This window comes from Herpailurus yagouaroundi, unplaced genomic scaffold (assembly GCF_014898765.1).
Source record: "Herpailurus yagouaroundi ecotype Mexico unplaced genomic scaffold, PumYag 203, whole genome shotgun sequence".
NCBI classification, from domain to species: domain Eukaryota; kingdom Metazoa; phylum Chordata; class Mammalia; order Carnivora; family Felidae; genus Herpailurus; species Herpailurus yagouaroundi.
In genome coordinates, this window is record NW_024412434.1 from 18,575,787 (window position 1) to 18,596,351 (window position 20,565).

At 39.7% G+C, this 20,565-nt stretch overlaps 1 protein-coding gene across 1 annotated transcript in view; it reads left to right on the plus strand.

The window, feature by feature from the left end:
- CUBN (cubilin) overlaps positions 1-20,565 on the plus strand; it is a 279,400-nt gene that overhangs the window by 194,100 nt on the left and 64,735 nt on the right. The window contains exons 46-54 of the mRNA XM_040451314.1: positions 938-1,147; positions 1,788-1,928; positions 2,434-2,615; positions 8,884-9,055; positions 10,157-10,363; positions 12,615-12,764; positions 14,954-15,075; positions 15,805-16,030; positions 17,511-17,698. Coding sequence (XP_040307248.1) covers positions 938-1,147; positions 1,788-1,928; positions 2,434-2,615; positions 8,884-9,055; positions 10,157-10,363; positions 12,615-12,764; positions 14,954-15,075; positions 15,805-16,030; positions 17,511-17,698 — 1,598 coding nt within the window. The remainder of the gene's footprint in view (positions 1-937; positions 1,148-1,787; positions 1,929-2,433; positions 2,616-8,883; positions 9,056-10,156; positions 10,364-12,614; positions 12,765-14,953; positions 15,076-15,804; positions 16,031-17,510; positions 17,699-20,565) is intronic.

Consider the following 20,565-nt stretch of genomic DNA (forward strand, 5'->3'; position numbering starts at 1 on the left):
AATCAAATTTTTGCTTTTTTTCCCTTTGTCATGACCTCTCTATCGTATTACTTTAACTAGTAGAACACTTTACTATTCATATATATTCAAATAACTATATTTAGAACAGTAACTTTGAAGTCATCACTAATGGAAAATGTTTTCCCACTAAGTCTCTAGTGCCAAATCAGTCACTAAACAAAAACAAATATGTCTCCTCAGTGTTTTGATTTCCTTACTTAAAAAATGAGCAATACACATGCTTACTGAAGATGTAATGTAATAGGGTCGCAATTACATAGAATTTAGTACTTGGTGGGTCTGAACACTAACCAAACATATTTAATAGAGTCAAAAGTTGGAAAGCCTTTTTGTAAGCCTTATTGAACCTACACCATAGGTTGTTTTATAGCCTGAGGCAAATTGTGTATAATTCAATGTAACTGTCACATCCAGCTGATAAGAAAGAATTGAGTAGGAATTTTCCAGGCCCTGAGATACCAGTTACTCCAGTGAAACACTTACTTGATAATTAAAGGGTAGGCATCACTAATCAATCACAGCACCCCTTCTAGTGGAGCATGCACTCAGTCTTCAGAATCACAGACACAGAGTCGTAGGCAGGCCCTATCAATCCATCAGTGGGTCCTTGAAATGAAACTTTCTTGCAGCTAACAGCTCTTACATCGTGTCCCATGAGGATTAATGAGATGTTACAGAATATGCCATTCACTTTTCCATTTCTCATTATTTGACTGGACCTGTGGTATCATTTCTTTTTACATCAATAGTAGATTTCAAATCATAAGGGAAACACTAACTTAAACATTTTCAGAATTTTTAAAGCATTAACTTATATTCAATTGGCATCTGAAAGTTTATAAATGCACTGGTTAAATTAAAAACAACAACAACAACAACAACAACGCTGTAACAGAATATTGTTCTTTTTTTGCAGCCCCGTGTGGGGGAAGAGTGACAGGGCAAAGTGGTGTCATCGAAAGCAGCGGATATCCAACACTGCCGTATAGAGACAATTTGTTGTGTGAGTGGCATCTGGAGGGTCCCTCGGGACACTACCTCACCATCCATTTTGAAGACTTTAACCTTCAGAATTCCTCTGGCTGTGAGAAAGACTTTGTGGAGATCTGGGAAAACCATACCTCTGGTCAGTGAAATACGTCTGCTGTGTTTTGGGGGTGTTTATTTTCACAGGTACTCATTCAACCTCTGAAGTTGCCTCAAGAAAGGCCAAACTACATCTATTCTTTGCATAGAAGGGCAGTCAGCTCGGACCTCTGCCAACTTTTCCCTCCCTGGGTTCCCCCTCATAAACAGTGGGTGTCCGGAGCCCCAGGTGTCCTTATATAGCTTATCTTTATAGGTCACGTTGAGAGAACACTGTATTGTGAAGACATCCTCTTTTTGTTGTGACTTTCCAGGGCCATATGCAGTTATTTGAGGGGCATCCTGTTGGGTAAGGAGAGGAGAGGGTGTGTATCCTAGAAATCACGTGAGTTGGACAGTTGTCACTCTGTTGACTGGAACCATCTCCTTAACCAAATGAGCTCTCTCGTTGCGCTGAGACCTCCTTGCCCTAACTGGTTGCAGTTTTGTTACACGTCTCCACATACTTGAATATGTTTGTTTTATTCCTGTTTGTCCTCCTCTCAACAGAGGTCACCATTTCTTCGTGGGCAGAGCCTTGTCTTTTATCATTTTCTTTGTACTTGTAGAACACCTCAAGTAGAGGTTAAATGAAATCAATCACCTGAATGTGTATATACTTAATTATTTGACTCTCACAGGAAATTTATTGGGCAGATACTGTGGAAACACCATTCCCGACAGCATAGACACTTCTAGCAATATCGCTTTGGTCAGGTTTGTCACAGATGGCTCTCTGACTGCTTCGGGATTTAGACTACGGTTTGAATCTAGCATGGAAGGTAAGTTCACTGATTTGTTAAGTATAGTAGATAATATAATAATATTAGTAATACTATACACACACACACACACACACACACACACGTACTCATCCTAAGAAAGCCAGTCCATTAGCCCCACAGTTGTCAGAATTGGCCTTTCTGAAATACTTTGGTAAAACACAGATTTAATCTGAAAAAAACTGGATAATTACAAAAGTCTCCTGAATCTTCTGACTCTTGAGATTACTACAGCCGTTGGTCTCTCATGCTTCTTGGGCCATGATGATAGAATACTACCAGTGAACTGTCATCCATGGAAACATGAATTAAATGTTAAACATTAGAGATAGGAAGTGAATACCAGCGTTCTCTGTTAAGTCATCACATACACATAGTGAAAAATAAAAGCCGTAATTTTAGTATCCTGTGGAATACTAAAGAAAATATTTTAGAGAACACTCCCTGTGGAAGGGGTCATTTTGATCGGATTGGAAGATGATTTCTTGGGTTTCTTCCCCTTCAGAGTGTGGTGGAGACCTACAGGGCCCTACCGGAACATTCACTTCTCCCAACTTCCCGAACCCAAATCCTCACAGCCGGCTCTGTGAGTGGAGGATCACGGTGCAGGAAGGAAGGCGGGTCACCCTGACGTTTAACAATCTGAGGCTGGAAGTTCATCCATCCTGCAACAGCGAGCGTGTGACAGTGAGTGTCTCCTTGCAGTCAGGGGTATCACATTCCATCGTTGAAGGAGCTTAATGACCTATCAATCGTAGTCAGAAAAGTAGGTTGGGAATATTCCCATCTGTGCAACTGTACCTCAGACACATGCTCAGTATTTTAGATAGAACAAAAATGCAGTAAACTGCCATGATATTTGTAAGACCTGTTTTAAGAGGCTCTTTGTTGTCACAAAATACATCAGGGTCATAGGCAGGATAAATTTTAAGAGCAAATTATCATTACACACGGCAAAACGGGCAAATGGAGAAAAGCTGAGCCCGTGGGTAGCACATAGCTGACTGGGACCAGAGTCACAGAACGGGCCACCACCAAAAGTTCTGAGCGATTGAGTGGTCCTGCAAGGTTACTGTTTTCTGCCTGAGGTACTGAGTGACTCCTTTGGAAGACCATGGGTGCCTGCCAAGGTCAGTGCTGCCAAGGTCAAATGCTTGGGGATATGCCGTCAGCATTCTTAGCTTCCCTTAGCAAAGGAAAACAAAGGAGACCCATGAGTGGGAATGAAGATTGTTAAATGACAGATACGCATGTAAACATATAGACACATACAGGATTAATTATACATTAATATTAATATATTTCCCTACCCAACTCGACCTTTCCTCAGTCCTTGTTATCTCAGCAAATAACAGTTTCAAACTTGGGGATGCTCAGGTCAAAAACATTGATGTCTGTTTTGGAGAACTTTCTCTCACACCTTGTATTACATGCATAATCAACCCCACTGACTGTATCTTTAAGGAGATCCAGAATCTAACTCCTTCTCACCATATCCCCTACTACAGCCATCACGGCTCACTTAGATGTAATTCAGTAACTTCCGGCCTGTCTCCCTAGTCCCGCCCTCGTCTCCCTGCACTTTCAGCACAGCAGCTGGTGTGATGGGTTTAAAGGTAAAGCACATCATGCCGCTCTCCTTGAAAATCCTCTACTGGCCTCTCCTGTCACCAGAGGAGGATCCCAGATGGTTACACTGGCCCAGCTGGCCCTATAGAATCTGCATCTCCTCTCAAACTCCCCTCCTGCCCACTAGGATCCAGTCCCACTGGCTTCCTTTTGGGTGCTAGAATGTTCCACAACCCACTGTACCTGTGCTACGGCCTCTGGCCTGCATCTCCCCGACGGCTGTCTGTTCACTGTCTCTCTTCTTCGCTGCTCTTCAAACGACCTGCTCCCTGCGACCCTACATTAAATCGATTCCACCCTGGCCCATCCTGCTCCCTGCATTTTTGCCTTCACAGCACTTCACACCAACTGACATTCCCCACGCATTTATTTGTTTGTCTGTTTATTGTCTGCTCTCCCCGCCAGAATGTAAGCTCCATCAGGATGTGCCCTGTGTTTCATTCCCATGGAGTCCCCAGTGCCTGGCACAGAATAGAAACAGTAATTATTGAATGAATGAATAGAAGCACTATCATTGTCCCCCCCCCCCTTTTTTTAAGTTTAGTTATTTATTTTGAGAGAGACAGAAGAGAGCACAAGATGGGGAGGGGCGGAGAGAGCAAGGAACAGAGGATCCAAAGCAGGCTCTGTGCTGACAGCAGAGAGCCCGATGCAGGGCTGGAACCCATGGACTGTGAGATCATTACCTGAGCCAAAGTCAGATGCTTAACTGACTGAGTCACCCAGGCACCCCTATCATTGTCCTTTTTTAAAGACAAGTCACTTTTGTTTTCAATTTAGTTGTCTCCTGTTGGGTAGTAGATTCAGAAATACAAAGTATCTTTGTACGTTACTATAATACTTCGTTTTGCCCTAAAATGATCATATTCAAGCTTCAAATTTTGCTTCCAGGTTCTAACACCTGAAGGATTTTTTTTTTATAGTTTAGCTATAATCCTTTATTTATTTATTTTTAAATATATTAAATTTATTGTCAAATTGGTTTCCATACAACACCCAGTGCTCATCCCAACAGGTGCCTTCCTCAATACCCATCACTCATCCTCCCCTCCCTCCCACCCCCCATCAGCGCTCAGTTTGTTCTCAGTTTTTAAGAGTCTTTTATGCTTTGGCTCTCTCCCACTCTAACCTCTTTTTTTTTTTTTTTCCTTCCCCTCCCCCATGGGTTTCTGTTAAGTTTCTCAGGATCCACTTAAGAGTGAAAACATACGGTATCTGTCTTTCTCTGTATGGCTTATTTCACTTAGCATCACACTCTTCAGTTCTATCCACGTTGCTACAAAGGGCCATATTTCATTCTTTCTCATTGCCACGTAGTACTCCACTGTGTATATAAACCACAATTTCTTTATCCATTCATCAGTTGATGGGCACTTAGGCTCTTTCCATAATTTGGCTATTGTTGACAGTGCTGCTATAAACATTGGGGTACAAGTGCCCCTATGCATCAGTACTCCTATATCCCTTCTAACAACTGAAGGATTGAAATGATCTGTTTTATCAGATATTAAAAATTATGGGGCCCCAGGTGTTTTCTTCTATCTGAAAGCCAGGGAATTTTGGACTAAGCTTGCTTATTTTATTTTTTTAATGTTTTTTTTTTAATTTTAGTTTTGAGGGAGAGACACAGAAAGAGAGAGAGTGAGAGAGTGGGAGGAGGGGCAGAGAGAAAGGGAGACACAGAATCCAAAGCAGACTCCAGATTCTGAGCTGTCAACACAGAACCCAATGCAGGGCTCAACCTCGTGAACCATGAGATCATGACCTGAGCTGAATTGGCTGCTTAACCAACTGAGCCACCAAGGTGCCTGTAAGCTTGCTTATTTTAAAAAAACATTTCCTCCCTATTAACAACTGAACATATAGAGGCAAGGTTGAAGTAGAAAAAAAAAATTAACCACTCGCAGTATATCATATTTTGATGTATTTTCTTGTCAATGAATATATCATGTAGTTGTAATAATGTGGCATAATTCATTTGCATGCTAATTTTCATCTATTTTTCTGATTATAAATATAATGGATGCCTATTGAACAAAATTTGGAGAGTTCAGAAAATAAAAAATATTAAAAATACTTGAATTTCAACCAATTAGCAACCAACCCATTGCTAAAATTCTGATGTATACAACAGCTTATTTCCCTTTGAAATTGTTTCCATAGTTGAAATATTGAATATAATGGTTATTAGGATGCTTACCAGCAGAATCTTCACATGCTGTGCAGGAAAGATAATATGAAGAGTCACAGTTTCAGAACTTGAATAAGAAAATAAAATTTGCAGCAACAACCACAAATTCTGAATCACATCTTACATGTCATTTTCCCATCTCTGAATCATATATGCCAAAGGTGTCTACTTCCAACTCTTTTAGCTTTTTCTTGGGTGCATATGTCATTATTTCAAAATAATATTCCTATTCTGCTCCTTGTTTGCTTTTCAGTCTTAAACATTATCTATCCACATGCAACCCTGGAAGATGAGGGTTGAGCTCTCTTCACAATCCAACTCCCTTAGCCCAAATGCTCACGGCTACGCACAATTCATAGCCTCTGCCAACTTGCTCCCAAAATACATATGTCACAGATTTTGCTTAAATTTCTCTTCAGTGTTTACAAGATTATGATTATATAGATGCCATTCCCAACCCAACTAAGTAATATACTATGGTAGCATTTTCTTGTTTTTTTCTGAGTAATAACAATAATTGTGCCCTTTCTAATATTTAGTGTTGATGCACATATCACTGATTCTCCCACACGCTCTCGCTCCTGGTGTACGTCCCCACCTTGTATAGTAAAGCACACCCACCAGTTCATTCGTTTTCCTTAGCAAAATCCTTTCTCCATGGATATTCTCCATGATGGAACCTTTCTTCATCAGCCACATGCCTGATGCCAGCTGTCAAATCAGACATGCCCTTCACCAGCAACTTTGCAAGCCCCTTCATTCCTCTTCTGGGCTGGCCCCAGACTCCATGATTTGTGCATTTCCATGTCTTGGCTCATTTCCTAGTTTGGTAAGGCATATGTTCTTGTATTTCCATAAGGATGTAGGCATGGATGTTAAGCTTTTTGAGAAGGGGTGTACCTAGAATTATCCTTATTTCACCATTGATCTTTGAATATACTCTCTCCATTAAAATATCACATGTATTTGATACATTCACTTATGTATATAAATATGTTAATCATAATTTTAAAGTTTTATGTTGCTTCCTTTTGGAAGGGTCCATTTCTTTCAAGTTCCTCTTTCCTATTTACGTATATTGAGTAGTCTCTGCCTTTTACATTAGATGTTTCCTTAAATGTGTGGTGATGCTTGGTTGCTTATTTATATTCAAGAATGAAGTACTGAAATGCTGCTTGGAATCTCTGTGTGCATGGGATTGTCAATTTATGGTCCTCATTGGGTGGGGAAGGGAGGGACTTGACCAGTCAATGAGGGGAAACTACAAATGTCCTGTCTACAGGTCTTTTTTTTTCCTGGGGAGGTTAAAATTCCAACAATACCTCTGAGAATTAATTTCTTTTATGAATCTTTAATACCATGTCCCCATTCTTTTTCTTCAAAATCTATTTCTATAGGTTCACTGTATGTTTTGTTTCCTCTTCACTCTGCTGTAAATAAGGGGATGTGGCTTGCCCGTTGCCCGTACCTTATTTACTTTGAGAACTTCTCGAAAAACGTGGGGGGGAAGCGAGAAGAAAAGAAAGAAGGAGAAAGAGAAAGAGAGAGATGGAGAAAGAAAGAGACAGGAAGGGAGAGAAATAAAGAAGAAATGCACTACAATGAGATATGTGCCTGATTTTATTCCTGCTTATAGCAAATGTTAGAGCTTGTCCTGAATCTCAAATGCCTACTTCCTGCCCCATTGTTTTCTGGGAGTTGCAGTTTCTGTGTACATATGTGAGTGGAGGAGGACAGTGGAAACAGCACTTTGGTGGCCTTTAAAAGCAGGAGCTCATGTTATAAATGGATGCCTGAACATTATCAGTCGTTGTGATTCTAAGCTCAGGCAGACATTGGCGCAAGGATAACCGCCACTGGTCGTGGTTTCCAACGTGTTCCATTAGGTCTGTAGTTGCTGATAATCTGATTCTGGCAAAATGTTGCCCATTCCTGTTTTCAGTATTACTGAAATTTTGTCATCTTCTGTTGCCTTCTACATGACTTCATGGTTTGCAATCAGAGGGACCATTTCAATCCAGTTTCATGATCACTAGTTGTTTGAACTTCGGCAAATTGCATAACCCTCTCTGAATTCTACTGTCTTAATCTGGAAAACAGGGATGATATTTTATGTCTGAGAGGGCATTGTGCTAATTGGATCAAGTAATACAAGTCGGCTATTAGCAGAGCCTGGTGCTCAGTTAGCAATAGGAAATGCTGTGTCTGGTCCTTTGAGTCAGAAGACACTTTAAACCAGAAGCCCACAGAGCTCAATTTCATAATCAATGATAGTAAATAAAAAAGCTCACACCGTCTGTTATGGAGTGCCTCCTCTTCCTTCGTTTCTGTCAGTGCCATCCTCTGAATCATTATTCTTAATTGTGAACGATTCAAATCTTTGTTAAAAACAGGAATATCAACTACTCAGTTAGTCAATTATTGTTTAGTTACTTCTGGATCTTTCCTGAACCGTGAAAACCAGGCAGGCTAAAACTCCCTTGGTCTTGCACAGAAATGGAATAATACTTTCCAGTTATTATAAGTATGTGCATAACTAGAATTATTGTTTAATATTTTGGAGTCAGCACTACTTGAAACCATTTTTTAAAATTCAAATTAATAAGAAAAGTGAGGCTTTGGATCCATAAGTACTTAGGAAAGAACTATTATATTGATTTTTTAAAGTTACTTTTCAAGGCATTTTTAAATATTTGAGTTATTATAGGCTTCAAATCATCAGAGACTAACATTTAAACCTTCATTCCAAATACGAAAGGTCCTGATACATTGTTAAGAAAAATGGTCCATCAGTGAACTCTGTGAACTAAGATGTAAGAGCGTTGGCCTGTCTAATTTACATTTAGAGCTTGATTTCCAGTTGCAAAGAGTACAGCAGTTTTTCATTTGTCAGCACATGGCAGGAGGGCTTTACTGTAATACTCTCATTTTAGTGAAATGACCCTGAGGCCACAGAATGTGCTCCGGGCAACAAAGTGGCTTGTGGCACTGGGCTAGGAGCCCGGACTGTTAAGGAATTCATTTTAGCACAGAGTTTCCTTAGAAGGAAGTGTATCTGGGCTGTGAATATAATCTCCCAGGAAATATTCAGTAAGATGGACTGTGTGACTAAAGGTTAAATGATTTTTCCAACAGATATTCAATGGCATTAGAAGTAACTCACCCCAGCTAGGGAAACTGTGTAGCAGTGTGAATGTAAGTGAGGAGATCAAATCTTCAGGACACAAAATGAGAGTCGTGTTTTTCACTGATGGATCCAGGCCATATGGAGGTTTCAGTGCTTCCTACACATCCAGTGAAGATGCAGGTAAGAGAAGACGTTATAAATACACCTGTTTCAATCATGGGCACCGCAGATGTTCACACAGCTACCACCAATAGCCGCCGAGCCGTCTATTTTCCCTTTCAAGATCAAAATTACACCTAAGAGCTTCTCCAGCAGGAAACACATATAACCAGGTAGAAAACCCATGCCAGGCAGAAAAAAAAAAAAAGTTATACTTTCAGAAAGAAAGCTGCCATTGTGAATTAAAAAACAATGCTGTTAGGAGAGCTTCTAGCTCAATCCCGTATAATGTCGCCATGAAATACTGGTTGCCTATTTCACAGTCCTTGGTCAATTATTTTCTCTGAAAGTGACCTTCTATCTCTAAAAAGGTAACTGACTCCCTGAAAGTGACTAATTGAAGATAGACAGATTTTATGGTTTCTTAGCCAGCCATCTGTATATATATTTCCAGTGTAAATGAATGAGGGTTCACATTGGATACAGAGTATTGAAAAATTATGCAAGATACGGCCTTTCCAGTCTAAATATTCTCCTACTTTCTGGATTGGTGCTATTATCTAAGAGTTTTAAATAGTAGAAAGAGTTGGAACTGAATGTTTAAAAAATCTTTGTTTCACTGATAGGAACATTCATTCCCATATGAAAAGGAGCGAATTCATTGGCACTCCCATGATGTTATTTGTTTGATGAAATAACAAGGCTCAAGTGGAGAATTGCTAATGAGAAGCCACTGAGACCACCACTGTAGTTAGATATTTCTCCAAATTAAATATTAATGAACAATAGGCTTAAACTAGGAGAAACAGATGCCCAGCCAAACCCACAAACCCACCTAATCTACCCTACAGGAAAATAAAGAAGCTGTTTAGTTTTACACATATTTCCAAACTCTCAGAAACGTCTTCCATAGAAATTCACACCAACTTCCATAGACACTCACAGAAACTCACAGAAACTTCTTCATGCACGAGCCAGCCCTTCACCCACAATCTTAACGTCATCTACAAAAACAAAGCAATAAAAATCTTGTTGTTATTTTCGTTGTTATTGTGTTATTTGCATCTTCGGTTATGGCCTGGACCTCACTGCTACTTTCTCTGTTGCCCCTTGTTTTCGTAGTATGTGGTGGGTCCCTTACAAATTCCGCCAAAGGAAACTTCACTTCCCCTGGCTATGACGGAGTCAGTAATTACTCAAGAAACTTAAATTGTGAATGGACTCTCAGCAATCCAAATCAGGGAAATTCATCCATTTACATTCATTTTGAAGATTTTTACCTGGAAAGTCACCAAGACTGTCAGTTTGATGTCCTTGAGCTACGAGTGGGTGAGTTCAAAGAGCATGTTCTCCCAGTTTATTTTTTTTTATATTTTTTATTAGAGAGAGAGAGAGAGAAAGCACATGCAGGGGAGTGGGGCAGAAGGAGAGAGAAAGAATCTTCAGCGGGCTCCATGCTCAGTGCAGAGCCCATCTCCAGGCTCGATCCCACGATCCTGGGATCATGACCCTGGGATCATGACCTGAGCTGAAATCAAGAGTGGGATGCTCAATTGACTGAGCCACCCAGGCGCCCCAACTGTTCTCCCATTTATCCACGGTATTCTTCTTATACCTGGGGACCACCAACAATGAAGGGACTCAAGTGCCTACAATGTATGTACATAGAATCCAAAAGAATGTTGGTCAGAAAAAAAGCTGTAATTCTGTGGACACCCAGCTGAGGTAACATGCTCTATTAACAGTGAGTTGGGTCAGTGTTTACAACTAGACTGGTGTTTCAATTGATGTGAGACTTACCCAGGAGAGATTCGGTTTGCGTGTATTCTCTCTCTGTCTCTTTTTAATGTTTATGTATCTATTTTCAGAGAGGGAGAGAGAGAGCAAAAGGCCAAGTGGAGGTGGGGCAGGCAGAGAGAGAGGGAGAGAGAGAGAATCCCAAGCAGGCTCCGCACTGTCAGCACAGAGCCCAATGCAAGGCTCCAACTAAGGGAACTGTGTGATTACTACCTGAGAGGAAATCAAGAGTCGGATGCTTAACCGACTGAGCCACCCAGGTGCCTCTGTCTGTTCTCTCTTCATGAGTTCAGGTGGTTCCTTCAATAATCTTTTAGTACTCAAGACTTCTTTCCTCAGAGACTGGGACTTGGCACGGTCAGAACTGTATCAGTGATTTCCTAAATTTACAGGAATTCTACTTAGAAATCAAAAGAAGTTTTGCAGTGTACCAGATGAAGAAGCACATGGAAGTTATTTGGGGAATTATCCCCAGAGGAGTCAAGCTTGTCTTTGTTTTCATGATGGAAATGGATTGAGGTTTACTTGGTAAACCATAAGTCTCCAGAATTTTTAAAAATCTGCATTCATAGAAGATGAATCCATTTTAGTTCTTTCTTGAAGTTGAGGAGTGGGTTATCCATCAAATTGCACCCATTGTTACATTGACACCCTTTCTGTGGTTTGGAAAAGAGAAATAAAGTAACATTGTAGATTGTCTATGCTATTTAAGGTTCACTGAGTTCCATGTCATTGCAAAAAAAATTTTTTTAAAGGAGGTTGAAAGCAGCAGAAAATAGTACAATTAGGTGGTGGCAATGTTCTACGGTGGCTACTGAAATCAATGCTGACTTTGAGACCATGTTGGACAGAATTTTCAGGGAGAACTTGATAAAGTCTGTGGTCACAGACCAAGGGACTCAGCAGGAGAAACATCTGGACCCTTCTAGGTAGATGAATCTAGAGGAGACTTAGGAGGAAAATGGAAATTGTAGTTTGAGAATGTTCTCCATGTGATTCTGACAAACCCACACCACTGCCACCTGGCTCAAAACCACTGGCTTATTGAATTAAGCAGAGTAGCTGTATATTAAATTTCTTATAGTCCCTCATTTTAGAGACAGTTAAAATACTATATTTTGTTGACTTATGCGATCAATAATACTGATCTGACAGGATAAAGAGAAGATTAAATGTGAGCTCTATAGGTGTTTTAAAAAAGGTTAATCAAATTACCATGAAAAATAATCTCCGTAAAAATACTCAGCTCTCTCAACTCTTAGCCTGAGTACTGAATATTCTATTCATTTTAGTTGATTAAATGCAGTGAAGAAATCATTAAAATTTTAGCTAATTATCACTTTTATCTTGATGATGTATTTTATCACTGTTGGTATTATATTTTTTACTTCCTAAAAAAAGGCACATCCAAAAGGTTTTCTTTTCTTTTTAATTAATTGTATCTCTGTTTAGGTATGCTAAAATAGTTATGAAAACACAAATTGGAACAAAATGGCACCTACAGTAGAGAAAGATGCCCATACTAAAAAAGCATGGGTTTTTTCCTTTGTTTTTTGTTTTTGTTGTTGTTGTTGTTTGTTTTTACCCTGTTGGAGGGACTCTTTCTTTTGCAGTTGACAAACATAGAAAGGAACTTTGTGAAATGGCAGCTACTACATCAGAATCTCGATGTGTGTCAATAAATACCTTGAAATGTTTTTTATTATTTGTTCCTACTGAATTCATGGAATGTCTTTCTCAAAAGCTACATAAATTATGGCAATTGGTGTATTATTTTGCTCAGGGGATGCTGATGGGCCTCTGATGTGGAGACTTTGTGGACCTGCAAAACCTACAGTGCCACTGGTTGTACCTTATCCTCAGGTGTGGATACACTTCGTCACCAATGAACGTGTAGAATATGTTGGATTTCATGCGGAGTATTCTTTTACAGGTAAGACTTGTGATTAAGCTCTCAAACTCTGGCAATGGAATAGTTAACAATTTTTCCCACAAAGATCTTACATCTATTTTGTTAGATTCATTTCTAGGTAGCTATGAGTTTTGTTACTAATGTCAATGAGATGTTCCAAATTACGTCTTCTAATTGTTTCTTGCCGATATCCAGGAATTTAAAATTTTTTATGCGTGGATCTTTAGCCCAGAGATTTCACTACACTCTTACTAGCTTTGGTATTTTGTCTGTAGGTTATCTGTGTTTTTTCTGTGTCAACAATCCTGTCTTCTGAAAATGACAGTATTTGTTTCTTTCAACCCCAAAACTTAATGTTTTTTCTCGTCTTATTTCACTGGCTATGCCACCATCACAATGTTGAACAGAAGGGGTGATAGCATCTTGTTTCTGACCTTAATGTGAATGCCTATGACCTTTTATTGTTAAATTTATTGATTTCTCTTAGGTTTTCAGTAAATACTTCTTATCAGGTTAAAGAAATCCCTTCAATTGTTAGTGTACTTTTTTTTTTTAATTCTGAATGGGTATAAGATTTTACCAACTGATTTTTCTGCATCTTTTGAGATGATTGTTTTCCTCCTTTAATATATTAATATAACAAGCTGTATATTAAAAGACTTTCTTCTCATTAAACCATCTTTTAATTTCCAGGATAAATCCTAGTTGGTGTGACATGTGTTTTGAACATATTACTAGATATTATTTGCTAATGTTTTTGTACTGGATTTGCATCTGTGACATTCTGCTTATATCTGAAAGTTCAACCCAAGACAGACAGCACTGTTCTTTGCTGCTTCTCTGGGCCATCAGAGTTTTTCTAGAGTCCCTTTCTATTAACATGGCCGTTCTTTTAGACCCTCAACATTATGTAAAAGTCTCAACTCCAGCCCTTCCTTTTGTGAGGTTCCAAGGCCGTATGTTCTTCTTGTGCAGGTGTTCAAAACCTCAGACCCATATCTCTGGGGCCCACACCTTCGTTCTACATCCTTTGAAACTGATGAACTTTCAGTAGAGGATTACCTCTCAGAATGTGAGAGGTATTCATTTCTGAGACAGAGAGAGACAGAGCAAGGGTGGGGGAGGGGCAGAGAGAGAGGGAGACACAGAATCCGAAGTAGGCTCCAGGCTCTGAGCCATCAGCACAGAGCCTGATGCGGAGCTCAAACTCACGGACCGTGAGATCATGACCTGAGCCGAAGTCGGACGCTTAACCGACTGAGCCACCCAGGCACCCCTACACTTAATTTTTTTATAGATTTTGGAAATCCCCTTTCTTTCTATTAAGTTTACCTATTAGTCAAAATACGTTTTGGTTATAGTTTTATCTAACATCTCTTTGTGTTATAATCAAACAGTTGATTGGAAGAGGGAGTAAAATTGGTCAACCACTTGCCAGTTGACTTTTCTTTATTGAATTGAAAGAAAAGAACGAGGTTTCAGGAAGCAGTATTATTCATGTAGAATGTCAGACTATCCTGTGTTTTAAAAATATATCTGTTCTTCAACTTGCCATGCTAATCTATACTTTGATAGCTGACCACCGACATAAATGCTTTTTATCAAATGAAAAATTCTTTAGTTATGCTATGCATCATATTCTTCAAGCTTATATTTATTTTCAGTGGCTTGTTTTCTTTCAAGCAAGGCAATGTTATTACACAGTGTGGGTTATATGCACATCTAATTATTCTCCATTTATGGTACAGATTATCTTCCTTCTCTTTTGTACTAAATATGATCCTGTCTTGGGACACCTGGGTGGCTCAGTCAGTTAAGCAGCTGACTTTGGCTTAGGTCATGATCTCGTAGTTCATGAGTTTGAGCCTCGGATCGGGGTCTGTGCTGACAGTGTGGAGCCTGGAGCCTGCTTCAGATTCTGTGTCTCCCTCTCTCACTGCCCCTCCCCTGGTTGTGCTCTGTCTCTCTCTGTCTCTCAAAAATGAATAAACGTTAAAAAATGGTCCTGCCTTCACTGTGTGATACTGTTTAACACTATATGGAATTCTGGTAATTTCTAATCTTCTACCCAGTTTTACTTTGCTTTTTCCACTTTCTTCTATTCATTTATTGCTTTTTTAAAATCATGGCTGTAAGACCTACTTACTTTGGCTTTGCAGAGATTTTTTTTTTCTTGTATCTAATTTAGAAGGTTACAAATCTCATTTCAGACTGTGGTGGAATACAACTGGGTGAGAGTGGCGTAATCACAAGTCCCAACTATCCAGCCTCTTACGACAGCTCGACTCACTGTTCCTGGTTGTTAGAAGCCCCACAAGGCCATACCATCACTGTGAGTTCTGATTCTGTTCTGGAACAAAAATACCACATCCTGTGTGGAAATGGATTTCTTTTAATAAGCAAGCAATTAGATTGCGTTTTGATCCTGCAATCAGATCATCATCTTCCCCAAGTCTTCTCTCGTTAGAGTACAGACATTGGCATCTCCAAGTGTACAGTTACTGAAGAAATCTAGTTTGCAAAAGCATAGGAGAGCATATATGTAGACAATGTTCCCCACCCAGGAGAGAAGTACAATCACATTCTTTTTTTTTTTTAATTATTTTTAACGTTTATTTATTTTTGAGACAGAGAGAGACAAAGCATGAACGGGGGAGGGTCAGAGAGAGGGAGACACAGAATCGGAAGTAGGCTCCAGGCTCTGGGCCATCATCAACCCAGAGCCCGATGCGGGGCTCGAACTCACGGACCACGAGATCATGTCCTGAGCCGAAGTCAGCCGCTCAACCGACTGAGCCACCCAGGCGCCCCTGCAATCACATTCTTGATGTGAGCGTCCAGCCCAGCCCACTGGACTGTGGCGCTCTCTCTAGTGACTGTGGTTCCAGGAGGAATACCTCCTCTCAAAATTTCCAGTAGAACCTCCAATAAGGAAAAAGAGAAGAGGGCAGGGGAGAATGAAATAAGAGACATAAACACAAAATTAGATAAATCAAAACAAAATAAAAAGGTCTGTGGACAACACAGAGTGCCTCATTCTTTCTTTTTTTCTCTCCTGCAGCTTACGTTTAGTAACTTTGATATCGAAGCCCATGCAACCTGCGCTTGGGACTCTGTAACCGTCAGGAACGGCGGTTCTCCTGGATCGCCCCTAATAGGACAATACTGTGGAAGTTCAAACCCCAGGACGATCCAGTCTGGTTCCAACCAGCTGGTGGTGATTTTTAACTCGGACCATTCGGTGCAAAATGGTGGATTTTATGCTACATGGAACACACAAACTTTAGGTAAAAGGAACATGCGTTTTTAATTGATCGGTTCTTAAAATTTATTAGCTAATTTAACAAGTATGCATTTTATGACTACTCTCTGCCAGACTGAACCCAGAATGTTATACCCGTGTCATCTCATGTACAATCTCGTAAGGAAGACACAATATCAATACATATTTTTTCCATTTCGCATGGATAGAAACTGAGGGTAGGTGGGTTGATAATTTTTCCAGGTCGTGAAGCTAACAATTGGTAGAGTCAGGATTTGAATAAAGTCACTGGGGCCCAGAAACTTTGATCTTAACACTTCACCATGTTGCCTAAATGGGCAAAAGGGCATGGCATAACCAGAGAATCGAAAATAATAGAAAATATGTATTGGAATCACATGTAGTTTGGAATATTTGGAGCTTGGAGGCAGAAGCTGGGTGGTAAGCTGAGGGCAGGAATCTAGGTGGTCCATATCACGAAGAGCCTTGTCTTCTCTGTTGTCCCGTGAGCGATGGGGAGCCATTGAAGAGTGTTGAGCAGCAAAGTGACAAGATTTGTGATTTAGAGTAAATGCTCTGTATGTGGCAAAATATAATAGATTTGATTTCAAAAGGGTAGTTTTTCTGTATGTAAAGTATGAACTTCATGGAAATTCCCAGAAAACATAAGAACTTGCACTGGATACTTTAGTCAGGATTACTTTAAAGCCTTGCAGCATCACACAGGGCAATTCTTTCTAGAAGAGTCAGAGTTATTATGAAAAGCTTTTTGTGGAATGAGTCAAACTTTATCTTATTAAATCTGTTGAAGTCATAGGGGAGTTTTAGATGCACCACTGGTTTTCCAAGGATTTAAAAGCAAAAGATAACAGGGAATACTCTTTAACTTAACTTCATTTTGTTTGGAATTCATATTTTTTCTTTTGTCATCTCTTAAGGACATATTTTAATAGTATAAAATAATTCTAGATTTTCTTTCTTTCAATCCATGTAATTTATTTTCATCCATTAATGTTTCAATATGAATGAAGCATATTCCTTAATGGAAGAAATCTATCCTCCTGAAAATCATTTTCTCTAGTCCTGGATGTTAGAGTAAAATCATAAATGAGTGTAGACTTGTATTCTCATGTGTTCGCAGTAACAAAATACAGAACGTAGAATTGTTGCTACTCAAATACTATATAGCTTCAAGGGGAGTGAAAAATAGTGCTATTGTTTGAAAACAGAATAGAAATCTATCCTTTTTATGGCAAGGATTAGTGGTCTCGGGTGAGTTCAATAGAAATGTAACAAATAACAGCTGAAGCTTCCTCTGGATTCAGTGCCCCTTACACTTATGGGGAGTTCTTGTCGCATACCTGCCCTGAAGGCCAGTGACTCACAGGTAAGGAAAAATAGACTGAACTCTCACATTGAGAAATGTGTCTCCTCTGGAAGTTTTGGGCTACTAAAATTGTTATTTTCCTCTCAAATTAATGACTTCTTCCGTGACAATTTTTCAGGCTGTGGGGGAATACTTCATTCAGACAATGGTACAATCAGATCCCCTCACTGGCCTCAGAATTTTCCCGAGAACAGCAGATGTACCTGGACAGTCATTACTCATGAAAGTAAGCAGTTGGAGATCAGCTTTGACAACAACTTCCTAATCCCCAGTGGTGACGGACAGTGTCAGAACAGCTTTGTGAAGGTGAGTGGGCTTGTTTATTTAATGGGAGCCGAACTGGTTTTGTGAACATAAACATTTAGACCAGAAATGATTCATTGCCTCTAGAAGTAAGAAAAAGACAATTCTGTTGCTTGGGTTTCTTGAATAAAAGCATGAAAAATCTCAATTATTTGGAGTTAAAATTTGAACCACAATACCCAACGTATTGTGACTTTTCATTTGCGAGTACATAGGCAAGTGACTTAACTAAGGACATTGTTTTCTGGCTTTATTAAATTCTTCTTGAGCGCTTGGGGTTCTTCCTTACCATGGAAACTAAAGAAAGAAGGCCAGGTTTTTTTTGCTATGTTCTTTCTTTCATTCATTCATTCGTTCATTTTTGGTTTTGTTTTCTAATAGACCCTCCAGGACAAAACAAATGTAAGGCAACATTTAAAATGTGCTATAAAAATGACAGAAAGCTAGAGGTGTGGCTGGTGTCAGCCCCCACTGTGGGCTTCAAGAGCCCACAAGCTAAGAAGAACATGGGAGGCTCACCTAAAATGATGGCAGTGGGGCGGTCAGGAAGGCTCTCTTTTTCTAAAGTTACTGCTTTAGAAAATCACTTTGGGTGGCACCGACCTCACTTCTCACTGATTTATAAATGTGATGACAGTGAGATAAATTCATTCCATCTGTGCTATTTTTCATATCATATGTTATATCTCTAAGAGACCTTTCTACCTGTTAATGGAATGGACATCGGCCTTAAGTTCACATTAGCCTAGACTTCATTCATGTCTCTTGCATTTACTACCTGCATGTTCTTCTGTGAGCTAATTACACATTTATCCTTAAATGACTCAACCTAAAAATAAAGAGAACAATTCGCCCTTTAGTGGGACTGTCTTAAGCATTAGTGGTAATATGATATAATAACACGAACAGTGCTAGGTACTTAGAATGTGAAACCACCTAATGAATAGCAGTGGCTTTTTACTGTTGGGTGTTATTATTTTACATCATCTTTCACATTATGTTTTATATCTACCTGATCCATGCTGTTTAAATAAAAATCCCATACTTTTATAAAATATGTCTACAATAAAACACATTTAATACAAGTTTTCCTAATTGCTTTTTTCATGGAACAAATGAACTGTCTCTCAGGGATTGAGTCAATAGGAAATGCATAGACATACATAAAGCCTTTCACATTCATCAGTTGTACAAATGGAATATGAAAAGTTATTTAGGCCCATTTCTCCTCTTTTTAAAAAATTTTTTAAATGTCTTATTGATTTTTGAGAGAGAGAGAGAGAGCAAGTTGGGGAGGGTCAGAGAGAGAGGGAGACAGAATCTGAAGCAGACTCCAGGCTCTGAGCTGTCAGCACAGAGCCCAACACGGGGCTGGAACTCATGAACCTCAAGATCATGATCTGAACTGAAGTTGGACACTTAACCGACTCAGCCACCCAGGTACCCCAGGCCATTTCTCCTCTGGACCAAACGGGAACCCCTCTGACCTCTGGCAAAGCCAACATAATTGGCAGGTGGAATCCACTGGGAGCCCTGCTCAAATTAAGTGGCCTGGGAAGCACTCTTTCCCTGCCAGGACTGAGCCTCCTGTTTCTGCCAGGAGACACTGAGCAGGGTGGGCAGAACCAACAAGAGGGACCAGCTCCGGTGAGTGATCCTTAACCTCACACCTTATACAAAAATTAACTCAAAATAGACCACACGCTGAAATGTAAAGTACATGCTATGTGCTTTTAGGAAAAAAAAATAAACAGAAAATTTTCAGGACCTAGAGATAGATGAACATTTCTTAGATTAAACATCAAAGGAGTGATCCATAAAAAGAAAAATTAATAAATCTTACCTCATCAATTGGGGCAGCTAGGTGGCTTAGTCAGTTAAGTGTTGACTTCAGCTCAGGTCACAATCTCACGGCTCATGGGTTTGAGCCCCGCATTGGGCTCTGTGCTGATAGCTCAGAGCCTGGAGCCTGCTTCGGTTTCTGTGGCTCCCTCTCTCTCTCTCCCCCTCCTCCACTCGTGCTTGGTCTCTCTGTCTCTCAAAAATAAATAGACATTAAAATAAAATCTTAGCTCATCAAAATTAAAAATCTTTTGTTCTGTGAAAGCTTCTATGAAGAGGATGGACAGACAAGCCACAGACTGGGAGAAAAGACGTACAAACCACCTATCTGGCAACAGAGTGCTATCTAGAATACATACAGAACAGTCAAGCCCAGCAGCAAAAATACAAAGAATCCAACTGGACTATGGGGGAAAGATTTGAACAGATATTTCACTACAGAGGATATACAGATGGTAAATAGACAATGGAAAGATGTCCAACATCACTAGCCATTAGGAAAAATGAGAATTAAAGCCCCAAGGAGATATTGCGACACACTTTTCAGAATGCCTGAAATAAAGAGTAGTCACAACACTGAATCCTGGCAAGGTGGTGGAGAAGCTGTCATCACTTACGCATTGCTAGCAGGAATGTAAAATGGTACAGCCACTCAGAAAATGGTTCAGCAGTTTCTTATAAAACTAAACATGCACTTGCTATAAGATCCAGCAACTGCCCTCTTAGACATCTATCCCAGAGGAATGAAAACTGTGTTGACATAAAAACCTGTATACAAATGTTCATTTCAGCTTTATTTGTAATAGCCAAAAATTGAAATCAGTGCACATGTCCTTCAACAGGTGAATGGCCAAGCTGTCACATACCTACCAGGGAATGCAAGTCCTCAGTAAAAGCAAACCAACCACTGACCCACTAACCATTTGGACAGATAACCATTGGGGCAGGTGAAAATAGCCAATACCCAAAGGTTACATACTCTTTTGTTCTATTTATATAACATTTTCAAAATAACAATACTTAAAAAT